General features: G+C 46.4%; 2 protein-coding genes across 5 annotated transcripts in view; one reads left to right on the top strand and one right to left on the bottom strand.

Moving 5' to 3' along the window:
- The window catches only part of LOC125976691 (low-density lipoprotein receptor-related protein 1), a 72,831-nt gene that overhangs the window by 1,521 nt on the left and 52,599 nt on the right, over nucleotides 1-18,711 (bottom strand). The window contains exons 37-89 of one of the 4 annotated variants that reach the window (XM_049732489.2): nucleotides 18,513-18,642; nucleotides 18,300-18,426; nucleotides 18,073-18,224; nucleotides 17,862-17,986; nucleotides 16,867-17,241; nucleotides 13,683-13,872; nucleotides 13,395-13,599; nucleotides 13,051-13,243; nucleotides 12,774-12,899; nucleotides 12,536-12,664; nucleotides 12,325-12,444; nucleotides 12,065-12,178; nucleotides 11,799-11,948; nucleotides 11,457-11,579; nucleotides 11,265-11,381; nucleotides 10,500-10,628; nucleotides 10,292-10,414; nucleotides 10,070-10,210; nucleotides 9,808-9,995; nucleotides 9,544-9,727; nucleotides 9,345-9,430; nucleotides 9,127-9,246; nucleotides 8,804-8,991; nucleotides 8,492-8,697; nucleotides 8,212-8,400; nucleotides 7,995-8,143; nucleotides 7,776-7,869; nucleotides 7,581-7,697; nucleotides 7,386-7,505; nucleotides 7,182-7,304; nucleotides 6,859-6,984; nucleotides 6,672-6,788; nucleotides 6,084-6,190; nucleotides 5,869-6,001; nucleotides 5,643-5,765; nucleotides 5,437-5,559; nucleotides 5,010-5,150; nucleotides 4,792-4,929; nucleotides 4,601-4,720; nucleotides 4,245-4,513; nucleotides 3,983-4,164; nucleotides 3,808-3,914; nucleotides 3,622-3,738; nucleotides 3,341-3,517; nucleotides 3,121-3,261; nucleotides 2,852-3,025; nucleotides 2,409-2,570; nucleotides 2,139-2,322; nucleotides 1,826-1,933; nucleotides 1,638-1,711; nucleotides 1,471-1,564; nucleotides 1,309-1,347; nucleotides 210-354 (exon numbers count right to left, since the gene is read on the bottom strand). In XM_049732489.2, the coding sequence (XP_049588446.1) occupies nucleotides 210-354; nucleotides 1,309-1,347; nucleotides 1,471-1,564; nucleotides 1,638-1,711; nucleotides 1,826-1,933; nucleotides 2,139-2,322; nucleotides 2,409-2,570; nucleotides 2,852-3,025; nucleotides 3,121-3,261; nucleotides 3,341-3,517; nucleotides 3,622-3,738; nucleotides 3,808-3,914; nucleotides 3,983-4,164; nucleotides 4,245-4,513; nucleotides 4,601-4,720; nucleotides 4,792-4,929; nucleotides 5,010-5,150; nucleotides 5,437-5,559; nucleotides 5,643-5,765; nucleotides 5,869-6,001; nucleotides 6,084-6,190; nucleotides 6,672-6,788; nucleotides 6,859-6,984; nucleotides 7,182-7,304; nucleotides 7,386-7,505; nucleotides 7,581-7,697; nucleotides 7,776-7,869; nucleotides 7,995-8,143; nucleotides 8,212-8,400; nucleotides 8,492-8,697; nucleotides 8,804-8,991; nucleotides 9,127-9,246; nucleotides 9,345-9,430; nucleotides 9,544-9,727; nucleotides 9,808-9,995; nucleotides 10,070-10,210; nucleotides 10,292-10,414; nucleotides 10,500-10,628; nucleotides 11,265-11,381; nucleotides 11,457-11,579; nucleotides 11,799-11,948; nucleotides 12,065-12,178; nucleotides 12,325-12,444; nucleotides 12,536-12,664; nucleotides 12,774-12,899; nucleotides 13,051-13,243; nucleotides 13,395-13,599; nucleotides 13,683-13,872; nucleotides 16,867-17,241; nucleotides 17,862-17,986; nucleotides 18,073-18,224; nucleotides 18,300-18,426; nucleotides 18,513-18,642 (7,634 nt within the window). Of the gene's footprint in view, nucleotides 1-209; nucleotides 355-1,308; nucleotides 1,348-1,470; nucleotides 1,565-1,637; nucleotides 1,712-1,825; nucleotides 1,934-2,138; nucleotides 2,323-2,408; nucleotides 2,571-2,851; nucleotides 3,026-3,120; nucleotides 3,262-3,340; nucleotides 3,518-3,621; nucleotides 3,739-3,807; nucleotides 3,915-3,982; nucleotides 4,165-4,244; nucleotides 4,514-4,600; nucleotides 4,721-4,791; nucleotides 4,930-5,009; nucleotides 5,151-5,436; nucleotides 5,560-5,642; nucleotides 5,766-5,868; nucleotides 6,002-6,083; nucleotides 6,191-6,671; nucleotides 6,789-6,858; nucleotides 6,985-7,181; nucleotides 7,305-7,385; nucleotides 7,506-7,580; nucleotides 7,698-7,775; nucleotides 7,870-7,994; nucleotides 8,144-8,211; nucleotides 8,401-8,491; nucleotides 8,698-8,803; nucleotides 8,992-9,126; nucleotides 9,247-9,344; nucleotides 9,431-9,543; nucleotides 9,728-9,807; nucleotides 9,996-10,069; nucleotides 10,211-10,291; nucleotides 10,415-10,499; nucleotides 10,629-11,264; nucleotides 11,580-11,798; nucleotides 11,949-12,064; nucleotides 12,179-12,324; nucleotides 12,445-12,535; nucleotides 12,665-12,773; nucleotides 12,900-13,050; nucleotides 13,244-13,394; nucleotides 13,600-13,682; nucleotides 13,873-16,866; nucleotides 17,242-17,861; nucleotides 17,987-18,072; nucleotides 18,225-18,299; nucleotides 18,427-18,512; nucleotides 18,643-18,711 lie in introns of all 4 variants that reach the window. The other 3 variants (XM_049732487.2, XM_049732490.2, XM_049732488.2) reach the window with 3 other exon arrangements.
- LOC125976695 (galanin receptor type 2) lies at nucleotides 14,824-17,706 on the top strand. Its single transcript, XM_049732515.1, has 2 exons — nucleotides 14,824-15,508; nucleotides 15,593-17,706. The coding sequence occupies exon 2, from the start codon at nucleotides 15,653-15,655 to the stop codon at nucleotides 16,646-16,648; it is 996 nt and encodes a 331-aa protein (XP_049588472.1). The 5' UTR covers nucleotides 14,824-15,508; nucleotides 15,593-15,652; the 3' UTR covers nucleotides 16,649-17,706.

Here is an 18,711-nt window from a genome sequence, read left to right as displayed (position 1 = left end):
ATCGATCAGATGGCGTGTAGATTGGATGAGTGCTCTGTCGGTTTTAGGGCTCAGGTAAAAAAAAAATAAAGTAGGTTTTTGGCGCCCACAGACAGAGCTACGATTATTGAGGAGCTTCATTTAGACAAAACTAGTGCTTTGTCACCATCTTATGGCATTGACACATTTGAGCAATGACCACTTCAAATTTGGGAAGGCTCCCTGTTTACCTTGTCTGGATCGAGGGTGAAGTCCGCGTCGAGCAGCTCCCCTGCGTCGTCATCAGGCTCGCCCTCGTAGATCTTGTAGGCGGGGTTTCCGATCTCAACGTTCATGGCCCCATTGGTCATCCGTTGGTGCTGGAAACCCTTCGCTCTGCACAACACAGAAAGGTCGGGAATAAGACCGAGACGCTGTTAACGGCAGCCGCACACATCCATACAATGAAGAGGCGGATCACGGCGTCACGTCCAACCAGACTGAGAAAAAGCCACAGCACAAGCAAAAACACAAACTCAGCATTCTGTCAACTCCAGAACCGATCCAGATTTCATTGCACAAAATGAACCACTGTGAATCCTCCATCACATTGCTACCATTTAAATCACCACTGGAATGTGGTAGGAATGAGCATCTTCAATTTAAATTAGGATTGTAAATGCATGATTTTGTGTTTGTAGACCACCACAATGCATTCAGACATTGATTCAATGAATTGTTGACTTTCAGCTTTGATTTTAAGAAATTTCATAAGAAGGCAACTACCAATTTTTCCCAATTTTCAGGGTTGGAAATGTATTTGAACAACGTCTTTAATATTTTGATGGACATTATATGAGTTTTGTGACTGTCTGAAAGCATCTCCAAGACAAAAACATTGAATTGGTTCATTAAATCAGCTCACTTCATTTAACTGTCAGTAAATTATTTTGAAATAATATTCCACTTCCAAAGATGTCACTGCGTCCAAATACTTTTGGGCCCCATAAAATTTGATTTTGAAATATTTGCAGTACAGTATAGTATGTAAGCTTGTGATGCTCATCCACTATGGTCATTTTTCAAATGCTCATCCCTCCTTTGCAATACAATGTGACAGCATGAAGGACAATTACAGGACTACAGTACACAAACAGATCTGTTCATTGCAGATCTGTCCCACAGCTCCTGAAGGAGGGACACTGAAGAGCTAGAATGACGTGACACTAATCACAGGACCAAACACTGCACAGCAACTAAGACTCATGGGTAAGGGGCGAGGTATAAAGAGTTGAATGAGGGTAATGGAGGCAAAAGCGTCGCCCCTCCCACTCCCCCCACAACTATTACCGCAAACGTTTGGAGCCGGTTTTGCAGGGCCGGCTAGACCTGAGGAGCAGAGGAAATGCCATTACAGTGTAGGAGAGAGAAGTGAAGAAAGAAACTGGGGGAAAAAAAAGAATCCAAGAGAAAAGGCCTCTCTGGAGTATAAAATGTTTCAGTATGACTCACCCTCTCATCCTTCTTCTGTACCAGAGCAACGCACCTACAGCCAGCAGAACCAACAGGAGAAGGAGCAGCACAGGGACCACGATGGAGGCTGTGCCTGCACACACAAAATAGATTGATGTGACATGTCAAGCGTCGTAGCAAGTTCAAGTGCTTATGGGTTCACTTACGCCCTCCTGAAGTGGTGGAACCTTCACTACTGGTGACTGACTCACAGCGATGCCCCGCCCATCCAGGAGAACATCTACACGCCCACATAAATACACGAGATACAGTACATATAGTGCAAGTAGGGGCCGTTATGGTGGTTTGAACATCCGGACTCCATGATGAAACCTGAGACGCAAAATTCACTCACCTGCACTCTGGAAGACGGGTGAGAGGATTAATGGAGCACTGGCCGTTTGCGCAGTATTCATTTGTATCGCAAGTGTAGCAGCTGGGCTGGATTCTTCCATTTGCACATCTATTGAAGACAGAATGTTGAATTTTTTGTTATTACTATAAATGCATAATGGGCCAGATGAAAGAATAGATGTGGCCCACCAGCCATACTTAATGGTACATTATTTCTTATTATAATCTTTTGCATTGCCAATACTAAAATATACATTTAGTAAGGCGGTGAGAGAGTCTGACTATGTCAGCCACTTAGTGTTTGAGCTGTTTACCGGCATGTGAATTCCCCTGTGGATGTAAATCTGTCCTTGGGGATACACTCTCCGTCGCGACAATAATGACACTTGTCGATCTCACATATGCTGCCAGTGAACTGAGGCAGACAGCGGCACAGTTTGGAGCCACTCGCACTCTGTAGACACGTGCCCCGGTTCAAACAGTGACCCTCACAGCTTCCTACACACACAAACACACACAAGCGGGTTACGTGCTGCTTTGTAAACAAAATGCGCATGTTGAAGCTATTCGAGAGCACGACTCACGATATTGGCACTGGTCACCCAGGAAGTCATGAGGGCAGCTGCAGGACGGTTGGTTGCCAGCACTGACGGTGCAGTTGCCTCCATTCATGCAGTAATTCTTGCATGTGTGCAGGTTGCAGGTGGGCCCTGTAAATCCTGGCAGGCATCGGCAGGTCGGGGCGCCTGAAAAATATTGAATATTTAAAAAAGAAATATTGAAAAATAAAACTAAGAAAAATATTTATAAATCCACAAAAATCTTCACTATATGTTCCTTCCAGATGGGTGGTGGAAATCTGGAATCAAATTTCCATAAAAATCAGAAATGATCCAAAATGGAATACTGGCATTTGGGGGTCCAAGCATTTAGGAAGGGGGACAGTGCCCACATGGCCCCACCTCTAGCTGCACCACTGTGAGTGAAAAGGTCATAACTGATGTTTTGATCAGTTTCTGTTTCCTACCTGTTGGCGAAGGTGCGCATGTTCCTCCGTTCTTGCAGTAGTCTCTGCACTGGTCAATCTCACATCGATCTCCTCCGTAGTTGGGCTGGCAGCGACATTTCGGTTGCTTGTGAGCGTTCAGGAAACAACTGCCACCATTCTGACACTGGACCAGGCAGGGGCCACTCGGAGGCGCTGCGGGCAATTATCATCACATTATGATCAATGCGAATTACGCACTGCTGGTTCCATTTGAAAATTTTGAATGTGTGAGTGTTATGCTTGCTCACAGATAGGAGACAGCGTGGGAGCGGGTTGCTTGACACACGTGCCGTTGTCCAATGTGTGTCCATTGGGACAGGTACACACTGGGCCACTTGGACTCAGAAGGCATAGCCATTCACATTTCTTTCTGTCGCAGGGATTGTTCACTAGAAAATACAAATGGCTCACAATAACACCGCATTTTCTTTTTCTCTTTTTACTGGTGTCGCTTCACGCTAAACTCACTCTCTGGTTGTTTGTTGCGGTGGTACAAAACCAAATCAGTGGCGTGGTTCATTCTCGTCGTCAGGTTCTCCACGTCACCTTTGCCGAATTTATTGACTCGGAAGACGTGGTTGTGGATGTAGGTGATGCCGTAGATGTAGTCTTCGAAAATATCAAGACTGAAGGGTTGATGGAGCTCTGAGGAGAGAAGTGCAGTATGATGATATAAGCACAGCTAAAGGACAATACGCACGACTAATCCTTTCAGTTTTTTCTTTACAAAGTAAAAAGTGCCACTCAACTATTCTTGATGTTCACAGCCACGACTGCATCGCTTCCATTCAGCCTCACGCTGCCGATCAACGATAGTTTAGCATCGGCCCAGTACAGGCGCTGGTTGAAGTAGTCCACGGCAAGGCCTGTGCAAAAACAGAGCAAAGTTACTAAAGATACTTTTCAATGGTTAGACGCCTTGGTGGATGTTCTACCGGTTGGCCACTGAATGTTTTCTTCCACTAGTGTCTCTCTCATGGTTCCATCCATGGCGGCTGTCTCAATCTTGGGGTGGTTCCCCCAGTCTGCCCAGTACATTTTCCTGGAGAATGATGTCATTTAGATTTAACCCCCTTCCAATACAAATCAACTTTCCCTTTCCCCGCTTACCCTCTCGGAGGGTCGACCACGATGGCGTAAGGCTCGTCAATCATGCCTGAGATGAGAGTTTTGCGGTGGTGCCCTCCGCTAAGCTGAGCCACCTCAATGACGTCTCTACCAGAGTCGGTCCAATACAGGTTCCCCGCCACCCAGTCCACAGCAATGCCTCGGGGCATCTTCAGATCGGGGATCTAAACACAGAGAGCACCAACGTCCACTTACAGCAACAACAACAACAACAAAAGTTAATTTGTTGACTGTGTGTCTTCACCTCCACATTGGTGACCCGTGATTCCGTTTGGCGTCGGTTCCGGTTGTTGTTAGGTGACGGCGAGGAAGAAGAAGGCAATTCATATGAAGATATGCGCCCCGTGTGCCAGTTGGTCCAGTAAATGCGATTTGTCTTGATGTGCACATCCATGGCATCGATGCGCACGTTGGCGTCGCCCTGGAAGATTTGCTCATAGCGCCAGTTTGGCATGGAGGGGTCCAGGCCGCGGATCTCGTTGTCATCGGCGATGTACAGCACCTGTCTCTGAGCTAAGGATGAAATGAACGAATAAGATTGTGGGAATGTGAAACTGCAATGCTACACGATAAAGCTCAAATGCTAAATTCAGTACTCACTGTCAGCCTTGCAAGTATCATTGATTCTGGTAAAGTACTTGTGGCAGCTGCACTTGTACGAGCCCTTTGTGTTGTTGCAAATGTGGGAACACACTCCAAACTCCCTGCACTCGTTCTTATCTGTGAGTCACAGAAAAAAAAAAAGAAGTTGATGTATCATCACATGGGAGGAGAGCAGAGCAAGAACGTACCTTCACATCTATTACGGCCATAGGACTGGAAGCCCGGTTTGCAAGAGCAAAAAGAACTTGTCCCGTTGACCACGCAGTGCGCTTCATCGCCGTCGCCGCACACCGTTCTGTTGTTGCGGCAGTCGTTCAACACCGTGTCTACAAGACAAGGGTTAGAATTGAACGGAGAAGCAGGCAGAGCGCCCTGTCATGCCATCGCCACTCTAACATGACCTTACCTTTCTTATTGCAATTGATTTCATCGGAGCCGTAATCCTCACAATCGTTAAAGAAGTTGCAGCGCAGGACGGAGCTGATGCAGCGGCCATTAGAGCACTGGAACTCGTCTTTTTGGCAGACTGGTGTGGATGGAGGATGTTCTGGAGTAGCACAGTTGATGAGAGGTGCATCATAAATAATGACAAAAAAAGGCAGAGAAGGTTCCCAATTTAATCTATAGTCGTCTAGAATGTTAGCATTAAGCTAGCAGCCTTGACATATATATATATATTTGATTGTCTTTCGTTTCAGTGATTTTCACTGGTAAGTCCAGAGCTTGAAGCAAGCACACTGTGCCTCTTATTTGGAGAACTGTGCGAGTGAGACCGTAATATCTGGCGCCAAGAAATGCAGACATAATCAACCTGACAATAAATAACAACTCACGACAGTTGAGTTCATCGCTGTTGTCCCCACAATTGTTGATCCCGTCGCAGTGTTTGGATATTGGCAGACACACACGGTCATTATGACAGCGGAACTGTCTCGTGGGCGGACACTGGAATTTAACTTGGAGAGAAAAAAAGAGCAGCTCTAAGCGGGAGGCCGTCTGCAAGCAGTCCACAGGGAAGCTGTCGATGCGATCTTCTTACCACATTCCTCTGGCTTCTCGTCAGAATTGTCTCCGCAGTCATCCTCGCCGTCACACTTCCAGCCCAGCGGTTTACACAAAGTGTTGTTGCACTGAAACTCGTCCAGGGGGCAGTGTCTTCCCACTGAAATACATCATGTACTATCTCTTCAACTAACCCATGGTACCATTATTATCTGGTCTTTTGGTCATAAGATTGGAAAAAAAAAATAGAAATTGTTTCTCACCGCCAGTGTCACATTTTTCCTCATCGCTACCATCCATACAGTCGGGGTCGGCGTCACAGCGCCAGCGGATGGGGATGCAGTGGCCGTTTTTGCACTGGAACTGATCGCTGTCACACTTCACATCACAGCCATTCTGGAGCAAAAAAAAAAAAATCCCTTTCCATTGGTGTTGCCAATTTTCAAGTGTTAAAACACAAGGGGTTGCCGAGCGCTACCTCGTCCGAACCGTCGGCGCAATCGTGGTCACCGTCACACTTCCAGCGCCCGGCAATGCAGCGGCCATTCGTGCAGGCAAATTCGCTCTCTGAACATTGGCGAGGAACTGGAGGAAGAGAGTTCTCAGTTTAGAGGCAGAGCAATGCATGACAGATGTGGAAAAAAATGGAGGCGGAGGAGGAGGAGGGAAAAAAAAGGAGGAATCACTGCAACAAATAATACAGCTTGCTGTCTGCTGAGCATCAAGCTGATATAATAAAGTTGTTTCAGGAATGACTCATGGGGAATAAAGGTGGGAATGGGACAGCATACTGCATACTATGCAACATGGCGGAAGATTTTTGGGGGTTTGTCAAAGGGGTCTGAAAAGGGTCAAAAAGGACAAGGACCAAGTAACTGAGGTTCTTAAGATGAAACGATGACAACACCTACCTCTGGCTCACAGCAACAGGCCAGTGTGAAATACAAGATAAATATGAGATGAGATGAGATGCGCAAAAAGACCCATTCAAATGGAATCTCCTGGTCGAGTCTCGGATTGTGGATGTTTTTGTATTCGATGAGCGACGTACAAAATGGGAACCTACCACACTTGTCTTCATCAGAGTTATCGCCGCAGTCATTGTCGTAGTCGCATTGCCAGCGTCCGGGCACGCAGCGGTTGTTTTTACAGCGGAACTGATAAGGCTCGCACGTCCGCTCATCTGAGCAAAAAATAAAAAGAATTTTTAGCATTTACCATATTCTATGAATTTGTGAAAACAGTTGACTTACCGCACTCCTCTTTGGGTTCATCCGAAGCATCGCCACAGTCATCCTCGCCATCGCACTTCCAGCGTGCTGGGATGCAGCGGCCCGAGTCCTTACAGCGGAACTCATCCACGCCGCATGTCATTTGAGCTGCAGCACAGATGACATGGTGAGGAACAGGTAGATACATTTCACATATGCTAGATTAGACATACAAAACAAGAGTGCATGTTTTCAAACATTCATACAAGTCAGACCATTTTCTACTGCAACTGTAATCAAATCAGTTTCCTACGGATGTATTTTTTTGCAAAGATATCCAAACTATATATTCAAATGGATCTTACTGCAGTTGGCAGGCTCATCAGAACCATCCACGCAGTCGTTGTCTCGGTCACACACCCACACCCGTGGAATACAGCGCTTGGTAACGGCACACTGGAACTGGTTGGGGGCGCATGTCACCTCCGCTATAAAAAAAAAACAGCATTTGTCTGACTGACAATATATTTACATCTACGTACAGTGAGTGCTGTTCTGGTAAAACTTACGACAATCTTTCTCATCCTCTCCCTCTCCGCAGTTGTCCTGTCCATTGCAACGGAAGATGCCGGGAATGCATCGACTGGGGTGGGTGCATTTAAACTGACTGGGCAGGCACACGTGGATGTCTGCAAGGCAGATAAATAATCACTTAGGAGATTTGGAGTGAAAAAAAATGAACTTCTTAGTGTGTGGAAACATACCACAATTGGCTTCATCTGAATTGTCTTGGCAGTCGTTGTCCCCGTCGCAGATATAGGCGGGATTTGTACAAATTCCTGTACCGCATTGGAACTGGCCTGGTCTGCACTTGAACTCAGCTAAAGCGACAAGGAATCATATTATTCCGGACGATAATGTATGATGGAAAGCACGGCGAAAAAGCATTAGCCACTTACGGCAGTCTTCGGGCTCATCCGAGCGGTCCCCACAGTCATCTTCTGTGTCACACTTCCACCAGAATGGAATACACTTGTCGTTTTTGCAAACAAACTAAAAAAAATCAGAAAATGGAATCATTTTGTAAATTGACATATCAATGTACCCATTTCATTCACATGGAAAGTTTCCAAATAACACAACCCTCTGACAAAGTTGTGATTTTAAAAAAAGCGTACCTGACTAGCGGTGCAGTTGGACAAACACTGTTTGCCATCTGCTGCTAGATAAAAGTTAGTGGGGCAGGCGCATTTGTAGCCCCCTCCCGGTGAGAGTAGACACAGATTACTGCAGCCACCATTTTCCGTCTGGCAGGGGTGTTCCGCCACTGCACAACAAAGGTGAAAGAAAATTAGACATCCAAACGGCAAATAGCGAAAGATGACTCGGGCATACCCTCCGGCTGGCGGTACGGATGGTAAATATGGACGTCCATTGGTCTGTGTAAGGTGCTAATCAGCAAGGTCTTGTTGATTCCCATAGTCTTATGAGCTCTGTTGATGGACTTGGTCTCCCAGTCTGTCCAGTAGATGTACTCCTCAAATAGCGTCATGGCAAAGATGTGGGGGATATCCTGGGTCAGAACTACATGTGGAAGGAAACACAAATATTTAATTAAATTAAAATACTCAACAAGCTACGCAACCGCACACCAGCGTAAACTTATGTGCATTACCCGTGTGTCTGTTGGTTCCGTCCAAGCTGGCGAAGGCAATGTAGTCCTCGCGGGCGTCGGCCCAGTAGATGCGGTCGTTGACAAAGTCCAGAGTAAGACCATTGGGCCAGGTGATCTTATCCTCCACAATGACTGTCCTGTTACTGCCGTCCATGCCGATCCTCCCAATATGAGGGGTGTCACCCCAGTCGGACCAGTACAAGTACCTGTCAAAAAAGACAGCGGCCATCAGAGCAAGTGAGAAAATTAAATAAACAGGAGCAGCCAGTCTGCACCCAAAAAAAAAAATCTTCATTATATAAATGCACTTACCCATAGCGTACGTCCACAGCCACAGCCCTTGGTTCTCTCAATCCATTGTTGACCAGAACTGTCCGGTAGGCACCATTCAGCTTTGACACTTCAATTGTGTCCCGCCCCTTATCACACCAGTACAGGTTTCCTCCTACCCAGTCCACTGCAAGACCATCCGGGTTGCTGAGTGATGTGCGATGGAGAACCTGTCAATCAAAAAAAAAAGGCAACTTTGAAAACAGCTCACAATTTTTTTTTTTTCATAGACAGTATAAATGTTGGGTTTTCTGCTGCACAACTTAACAAATAAGTGTAAAAAAAAAAATAAAAAAATAAAAGACCTGAACATCACTGCCATTGATATACATCCGACGGATCATGCTGCCCTGCGTGGTCACATCGGTCCAATAAATCATCTGTTGCCGATAGTCAAAGTCCAAAGCCACAGCATTGTTCAACCCCTGTCAAGACACAGATATTAGTCAGGACCGAGACACGGACAATAGTCAGGACCGGCGGCGAACCCTCGCAGAAGCTTCATGAAAACTCCAGTCCTCACCTGTTTGAGGAGCGTGTAATTGGAGCCATCCAAGTTGAGTTTGCGTAGGTAGTAGCGGTTGGCAAAGATCAGGAAGGGCTCCTCATCTGTGTGAAAAAGGGCAACTATTTAGACTCGTTCAAATGATGGGAGACACTTTACATGTCATGAATTATCATTCTGTGATGATGAGTGAATGAGCAGATGCGCCGTCACTTACCAGATGTGGATTTGCATATGGTGGGGTTTTCTGGACTAAGCTGGAAACCCTCAACACACATGCAGTGGAAGCTGCCATGTGTGTTGATGCAGCGCTGTGTGCAGGGGTAGGTGCTTGTACACTCGTCCACGTCCACGCACGTCTTGCCGTCATCTTTCAGCCGGAATCCAGGGTGACATCTACACTGTGAGGTGACGGAGCGAGCGGCACGTAAAACCCCCGGTCTACATTGCATCACAAGTCACTCTCATGACATTGGCTTACCTTGAAGCCTATTTTCAGATCCTCGCAAAGCTGAGAGCAGCCGCTCAGTTTGGTGTTCAGGCACTCGTTGATAAAGCAGTTGAGCTCATCCGAGCCATCGCCGCAGTCGTCTTTGTGATCGCAGAGTAACGTCTCGTTGATACATTTCCCGTTGTTGCAGGCGTACGCCGTGTCGTTGCATTTTTTCTCTGAAGAATCAGCATTGTTGAATGCCACGATACAAATAAGACCATGTTGATGTAAATACAATGAAAATAATAACCTGGGCCCGTGCAGCGTGGATTCTTGGGGGCTTCGTCCGAGTGGTCGTGGCAGTCAAAGTCCCCATCGCACTCCCATGAGCTTTGAATGAGGCAGCGTCCATTGGCGCAGCGGAACTCACTGGGTCCACACGTTGCGTATTCTGTAGCATGCGGTTGAAAGGGGAATTGAGGTGGAGGTATCACCAACTTGGTTTGTAAAAAAAAAAAAAAAGTTCTCTTACCGCACTCCTGCGACTCATCCGAGCCGTCGCTGCAGTCATTGTCGTGGTCGCAAACAAAGTGCTTCGGGATGCACTGCCGGTTTTGGCACATGAACTCGTTGTTGCTGCATGTGTTGTTGAAGACTGGGCCATAAACAAACATAAAATATATAATCTCAGTGAATGAATGACTTTGATTATATCCAAGCCTTGCCTACTGTGTACTCACCACAGCCAGCTTTGACGCTCTCATCAGCCCCATCGGGACAGTCTTTGTCTCCGTCACATTTCCAGCGCTGAGGGATACACATGTGGGAGCCGGGACACTGGAAAGCTTCGGGACTGCACGTTTTGGTCTCTGTCAAAAAGAAGAAGAAACGATCAGAACATATGGTCACTGTTTCCGATTGCACTGTTTTCATGGTGGCCATGTTGGCAGTGGCAATGTTCCCATAAAAATGAATGGGCATTCGTGGCGGACATTTTAGTAGGGGCAAGTGAACATTAGCTTAGGTCTAAGGAGCAAGTTGCATCTAGCTTCTCATTTTTTTAAAGTCATGAACATGTTGAGCTGTACAATTATATATTGCTGAAACCTCACTCAACTTTCAAAAAGGAATCAGTAGTCCAAGGGAGCTCTTGTTTACAATGCTTGACCTACAACCACGAGGAACTACTGCCTTTTTTTTTTTTGCCTCTAATAAGTTTCCAGGCGGCATCCCCTCAGCGGAGAATACCTCCCAGAGGAAATACTGTATGACGAGAGCTGGCACTAAAGTAAGGTGAGAGAGAGGACTGAATGGGAGAAAGGAGATTTGTGTTCCCACAGTCTTCCATTAATCATTCAGTTGACAAGATGAACTATGGGCAGTTACCGCTTGTGGAATAGCAAGCGGCAAACATAGTAAGTACTGTAACAATTTGTTCTGAAGACACAAAAGAGGCACTGCAGGAGTGACTCTATAATTTCTGCTGAAAATGGAATTTTACTCACTGCATTTACTGTCCTCATCACTGCCATCGCCACAGTCATCCGCTCCGTCACACACCCATGAGTTGGTAATGCAGCGGTGGTTGGCGCATTCAAACTGGGAGGCCGAGCAGAATTTACCTGAATGTCGTAGAGGGAGCGGGTTAACAGCGTGACGTTGCCCAAAGTCGTTCGACTCCGAGTATGCGGACTTACCACAGTGAGCCTCGTCGGCACCGTTTTCGCAATCGTTCTCTTTGTCGCACGTCCAGCTCATGGGGATGCACCTTCCGCTGGGACAGGCGAAGAAAGTCGTCGGGCACTTGGTTTTTCCACTGCCTAGAAAAGCACAGACATAGCCAATTTAATTATAGCCGCTTATCATAAACAACAAGAGTAATGTCATTCGCATTGTCGGGGTTTTCCAAGAACAATAATTCTCATTTGCCATTTGGAACAATCCAACAGTGGACGTTATGCTTTTGTTGTTAAATGAAAAACGAGCATTCATAGATCACTGCCTTCAGATTTGGTGAAAATCAATGTGCACTGCAGAACCTGGGCAATTTCTTTCATCAGAAAGGTCTCCGCAGTCGTTAGCCCCGTCACACTGCCACGCCGGGTCATAGCAGAGGGTGGTGAACTCGCACTTTTGAAATGTCACTCCCTTCACTCCCAAGCGGAAATAACTGGAACAGTCTGTGGCAGCTTTAAAAAAGAGCGAGAAGCGCACAAATTACTTTACAGCTCGGTCTGGGGCCGCCGCCCTTTTGCGTTCCATTTCTTTTTATTTTTCCGCAACAGGCTTTTTAATTTTGACTTACTGCAGTTCATCTCGTCACTGGCGTCTTCACAGTCCACTTTTTGGTCACACTTGCTGGAGTTTGTGATGCAACTTCCATCTCTGCACTGAAACTGTTCGGCTGAGCACAGTGTGGCTGACAAGCAGAAAGATGGAAGATTGGATTGTGATCATCAATAACATCCTGAGTGAACCTAACCTAATATAAAATACCATAGCCCCATTAGAAATAATTTGCTTTGTGAATCGACATTTAGCCTAAAATGGTATTGACGGACTTACTGTTGCAGAAAAGCTCATCAGAATTGTCCCCACAGTCGTCCTGTCCGTTACACCAGGAGTGATGCCCGACGCAGCGGCCATTCACGCAACGCCTGAAGCCCTTCTTGCATGAACGGTTGGCTGGAACAAAATTCGGTATGATATAGCACACAAAAATAGAATTGATATATTGGGCCTTTACGCCTCATTAAAACAGAGTACTAAGTCTTACCACAGTAAGACTGCTTCTCATCCGATTTGTCCTTGCAGTGGGCCATGCCGTCGCAAGTCAGCGTGTAGTTGACACAATCTCCGTTACCGCACTCAAACTCGTCGATGGGACTGCAGGTCGCGTTCAGAGCTACAGTGGGAGGATAAAAACATGATTCATAATTTGATTGAATTAATCAGGGGAAATTCAATTCCTTTCCTCCAAAATGATATTGTCATTCAATATAGCACTGCATTACCGATGCAAGTGTTGTCTTCCAAAAGCTTCCTGTCACCGCGACAACTGCAGTTGACCCTCCCTTCCGAAGTCAGCAGACACAGGTCCTGACATCCTCCATTGTTAACACGGCACAGAGAGAACTCACCTGTGCACAGGGGAACATTTGATGTCAACCGCGACACGAGGGCCTTACTTTTACAACCTTCAGTACCTTTGGTTGGATTCAGATCATTGCAACAGACTGAGAGCTTTTGAAGAAAAGAATAACTCCCACAAAGGCAGCGGAAAATACTCACAGCTGTTTGTGTCGTTGGCCACGGCGGCGATTCCCATTGGCTGCTGAGGTATATCGGCACGCAGAACCTTCATGTCTCCTCCGGTGTATTTGTCGGCCCGGAGCACAGCCCTCCTCACCCAGTCCGTCCAGAAGATGTAGTCTCCGTATACGGCCAGACCGAACGGGTGCACAGGTTCATTCTTCAGTACCACCTACAGGGGGAAGCACAAGCACACTTATGGATTGCCGCATTCAGGAAATTCCAATCTGGGAGAGGACAAACAAACCCACGGATCATAATATGCAATCACACTGCAGTATAAATATTGCGTTGTGTTTGAGCAATGCGTGGGTGTCTCTCACATAGCGTCTGCTGCCGTCGTACTCGCAGCGCTCAATCTTATCCAGGGTGGCGTCGGAGAAGTAAAGCTTTTCAGCGCGGTGGTCGATGGCCAAGCCGTTGGGGGTTCGGATGTCAGTGCCGATGATCACGATCACGTTGGACCCAGTCAGTGTGGCGCGCATGATACTGGGGGACTGCTCGTTCCAGTTGGTCCAGAACATCAGGCTGTGGTGGTGGGATCATTTTGGAACGTTAACAAGGTGGTAAGGAGTGAAACATTTTGTGAGAAGTATAAGATGACGGACGACCTTTGGCACTCGTCAAGTACAAAGGCTCTGGGGTGGTCGTCTCCTGACATGGAGACCACGGTGTGCCGATCAACAGCACCCCAATGGCTCTGATCCACAGTGTGACGGGTGATGGTTGAAGTGGTGTAGCTGGTCCAGTACAGCATATCCCAGCCCCTGTGGTATGCCAGACCCTCCACTGAGCCCACATCTACAAAAACACACCAAACGTGGAGAGAGCAAGTTGAGCAAAAGGACAAATAAGCACAGGGGCGTTTGCGTTACAGTCAACGACACCACCTGATACAGCAGATGGCGTTTTGGTGGAAGAACATTACCAAATATACATGTCGTAATTAACACAATTTACAAAAGCAACATTTAGATCATAAACCTGTTTTTGAGTGGCATTACCCACACTATTATTATTATTATTAACTCTCCTTGTGCTTTAAATGCTTTGTGAATAAAACTCTTGTGAGAAAAACACCACACAAGGCATTCAACAGCGAGTAGACGCTTGTTAGAAACTGCCAACCATTATTATCTGTTCAGTTTAGAACACTGCTAATTAGAAAAAAGTTTTTTTTTAATCTATTTATAAACAGAAAATGACAGATAAAATGAAGCGGAAAAAGAGGAAGCATGTGAAATGGCAACAGAGTGGAAGAGTCAGAGGCTATTAAAGTGCTAAAATGCAGGAACGCAATGTCCTCTTTGTGAATGTCATTTACCAAAAAAAAAAAAATCACTGCGTCATTAATCACAGCAGCTAACACACATCACGTTGCTAATCGTCCCAAAGAGTGAAGGTGCTTCGATTAAATCTGCTATTGCCTTTTAACAGCTGTGGACCGGTGGCGAGCTTCGCCACCAGGCGAGACACTTGACACAAAAACTCAATATCTGCCTTGCAATTCCCTGAACATGAGTCAACATTTGTCTCTGCACAAGCCACTAGAGAGCCAAGTGAAGGATTTTCCACCCACTTAGAGGAGATCAATCCTCCCTGCTGTTTTGCCTCCTAAATTTTTGCTGGCCACTTAAGTTTATCTCCGCATTGACCCACACAAACAGTTTTAAGTAAAGGTGACAAAACTCTTACGAACTATTCTGTCTTACGCTCACAATGTTAGTCGAAGCAAACGAGATTGCAGGTCAGTGTTTGTCAATTATTAGCCAGGTATCTGATAGCAAACAATAATTTATGATTTCTCAATATAGTTGACATATACAAGCACACACTACAACAAAACAGCAAGACTTGAAAAGTAAAGAATCTGCTGATGATGCAGTAAAGTTTTCACTTTACAATTATAAACAGTCAGACTGACTCAGATTTACGCATAGATGAGTTTCAAGTCAATCTGCTGATTTATATGAGCTTGTCTAATTTTCATCAATAGGTGTGCAAAAAACCCAAAACAATTGCATCCTTTGAGAAATTGAACAGACCCTGGGAAAAACTATGTTCGGCCTCCGAGGGACCGCCCGCAGCAAGCGGGTTAGCCAATGGCCATGCTGCCTTGTGATAATCAGTCCAGAGTTCACCGGCCGATGGCTCGCCTTTATCTCGCCTCGCTGTAAAGCTATGCAACATTTCTTTTCCTCCCCAAGAGAAGTGAAGGCTTATTATGGCTTGCTGCGAACCGGTCTGGCAAAGATGTCATGTGGAGCTACTTGGAGGTGATGAGAAACAAAACAAACTGCCATATTGAAAAAGTTACCGGGATTCCTGAAGGATTGATTTTGTTCATTCAGAACCGACAAGCATAAATTTAATTCTTTGGATGTGTGGATTCATTTTAACAACATAACAGGCTCCCTGTGGTGTTTTGAAGAAAAAGGTTGGAAATTGTTATTTTTTTGTCATGCTTAAAGTGCCATTCATTCACAATGTGAGCAATTCTTTCCACTTGTCTTATCTGCAGTTTTACGAGCACCTTGAGCATGACTGCGGTGACAAGCGTGACTCAAGTGAAGATATAAAAATGCTGCTGTGGAACTCTGCTGCACTCGAGGATCGGTACGGGAACAGCAGTGACAATGGGGTCGGAAATGTGGAACGGGTCCTCGTCCCTATTTTTGATGCCGTGATCTTGGTTTTGGGTGTCGGGGGACACACGACGGTGATGGTGATCCTATGCAGGAGGAACAGGGGGAGGACGGCTCGGTCAGGAACAGGTACGGACATCCTCCTGCTGGCTCTGAGTTTTGCGGATCTTCTTCTGCTCTCCACGCTTCCCTTCCACACGGCCGCCATCGCCTTGCAGCGATGGCCTTTCGGGGAATTCCTGTGTCGTTTGGCGGGATTTTTGGGATCGGCCTGCACCTCGGCCAGCGCTTTTACGTTGTCCAACCTGGCGGTGTCGCGCTACATGACGGTGGTGCACCCCACCAGAACTTACCGCTTCCTATCTCCACGCCACGTCGCCATGACGGCCGCACTTCTTTGGATCCCGGCTTGCGCTCTGGCGGCACCCCAGCTGGTGTTTCGTTTTGTAGGAAGCTCTCCAGATAACCCGGACGCCCTTGCTTGCTTTGCTTTCCTCTACCACCAGGATCAGCTCATTTATGGATTGGTCCACTTTTTGGTGGCCTTCTTGCTCCCCCTGGTCACCATCGCCATCGCTTACGGTAATATCTACCTGTTCCTGTGGAGGACTCGGAACGCCGTTCAGGCTCCTCAAGTCGAACGTTACCAGAGCAAGGTCACCCAAACGTCAGCAATACTGGTGCTGGCGTTTACTCTGTGCTGGCTGCCTTCTTACGGCTTAACACTGGCCTTGCTATCTGACAAAAGCTCAGGGGCCACCGGCTCGTCGCCACGGTACGGCCCGTTCAGCGTGTTCGCACGACTCATGGCCATCGCGTCGACGGTGTTGAACCCCATCCTCTATGTGCTCATCTCCCAAAAGTTTCGACAGGATCTGCTGAGGCTGTTTAAGAGGGAAAGGAAGCGAGCCAATGGGGGTGGGGCCGTCTGATTGACAGTAATTACTCAGCGGCTACACAAACACCGGGCTGAGTCACACCACTTGTAATTACAATTAATCATTCGAAAGACTGCTAGGAAAGAACGGGCACTCCAGAGGATTACTCAACAAGTTGGGAAGAATCTCACTGCTTGGTTGAAATCATGCATAGAAATCATTGAAGACACCCCAAAGGAATGTTGAGATCATCAAGAAGCAGGAATACTCACTCTCGACAACAGTCTTGCGGTCTGATCCATCGTCGCTGATCTGCTGGATGTTGCCAAAGTGGATGTCGCTGAAGAAGACCCGATTGGCTCCCTTCCCTCCTCCCCCTCTGTAATCGAAGGTCAGCGCTATGACGTTCTTCATGTGCTCGGCGTCTTCAAACGGTTTGATGGGCGCGTTCAGGTTGTTTTCATCCGAGAGGTGGACGCTCTTTAGTATGGTGCGCTCCGAATAGAGCAGGTAGCCGTCGTAGTCGCGGCAGGCGCGTCCGTCTTCGGCCAGCATGCCGTGAGCGCAGGCGCATGTGCGCTGGCCGTTGCCGCTGTACAGACAAAGCTGCTGGCATCCGCCGTTCTTGACTTTGCACACGTTTGTTCCTGCCCGAACATACATAATATGGTCAGAAACATTCTTTTGGAATTGCCAGCATTTTTAAAATGAGACATTTAACTACACTCCTGGTACCTTCATTTGGATCAGTCTTATAAGTGCCGATATAAATTTTGCATTAATTCTGCCTCTGTAAACATAACGCTCAGTTTTCATTTAATCTGTCAAAATGGTAATCATTTAACAATATGTTAATAATAATGTAAAACAGATTAAATTATTTTTTTACCCATCTCCTGTGTGACTAAAAAGAAAATCTGTAAGTAGTATTATATTTGTTAAGGCATAATTTGGTTCTATGACAAGTAAAATTGTGGCTGCAGACTACGTGCACCCATATTCAGGTGCATCTCCATAAATCAGAACATTGTAGTCGCGTTCATTCATCTGTCCTCAATTCCAAATGTGAACCGTATATTACACTCACTGATTAAACACATGAGGAAATATTTTATGCATGCTGTTGCGTTTTATTGCAATCATTTCGTGATTAAATCCTGAGTCTATTGACTCAATATGTAATTCCAATTTTTTCAAACTACTAATATAATTCAAGTTGTCCATCATCTAATTGATGTATTATTTGACGGTTTAAAGACTTGCTCACCTTGCTGCCTGGCCCTGTTGAAGACCTTAATATCTTTGAGCTGCACCCCGATCCCGGTCCTCAGCGACACAGAGTCTGTGGCATTGTCTTTACTGCCTCTCTTTATGGAGCCGTTGGCGTGAGTTCTGCTCGAAAACAGAGCAAGAAACAAAAAGACCGTGACTCTTCATAATCCATAACTAAAGGAGAAAAATAAAAAACAGCGTCTCACCGGTCACTCCAGTAGATGTAGCTCTCAAAGACGGACACAGAGAACATGTCCATGTTGTTGTTAGCCAGCACCACTTCCCTGTTCTCTCCATTCTCCAGATTGATGCGCTCAATTTTGTCTGTCCTGGCGTCACACCAGTACAGCATACTCTCCTGTAGGCACGCAATCATTTTATCCAAAACAAAAAGGAGTAATGCACTATGCAAGCAAGTAGTTTGTTCGCCTACCTCATAGTCAATGGAGATTCCATTGGGCCAGCTAATGCTGACATTTACCAACACAGCTCTTTGCGTGCCGTCCAGTCGGGAACGTTCGATACGAGGGTACTGGCCCCACTCTGTCCAGAACAAGTAGCTGCACACACAAACACACAGATGACTCGCCTTGGAATCAATCATGAGCCGAATCACAGCGCTGATTGAAGATTGCTGCCGTCTTACCCTTTCTCAGGGTGAACGGTGATAGCACGGGGCTTGTCCAAGCCTTGCGAGATCACCACATAGCGGAAGGAGCCGTTCAGACGGGCCACCTCGATCACGTCGAAGCCTTGGTCCGTCCAGTAGATGTTTCCTGGAAGAAGAGGGGGGGAAAATATTTCATTTCTGTGCGTGTGTATTGATGACCATTTTTGTGTTTTTT

The sequence above is a fragment of the Syngnathus scovelli genome, chromosome 11 (genome assembly GCF_024217435.2).
Source record: "Syngnathus scovelli strain Florida chromosome 11, RoL_Ssco_1.2, whole genome shotgun sequence".
NCBI classification, from domain to species: domain Eukaryota; kingdom Metazoa; phylum Chordata; class Actinopteri; order Syngnathiformes; family Syngnathidae; genus Syngnathus; species Syngnathus scovelli.
This window is presented reverse-complemented; position numbering and strand designations above follow the sequence as displayed.

Excerpts from the sequence above, each read along its gene's own strand:
- LOC125976695 (XM_049732515.1), top strand. The coding sequence starts at position 15,653 with ATGCTGCTGTGGAACTCTGCTGCACTCGAGGATCGGTACGGGAACAGC.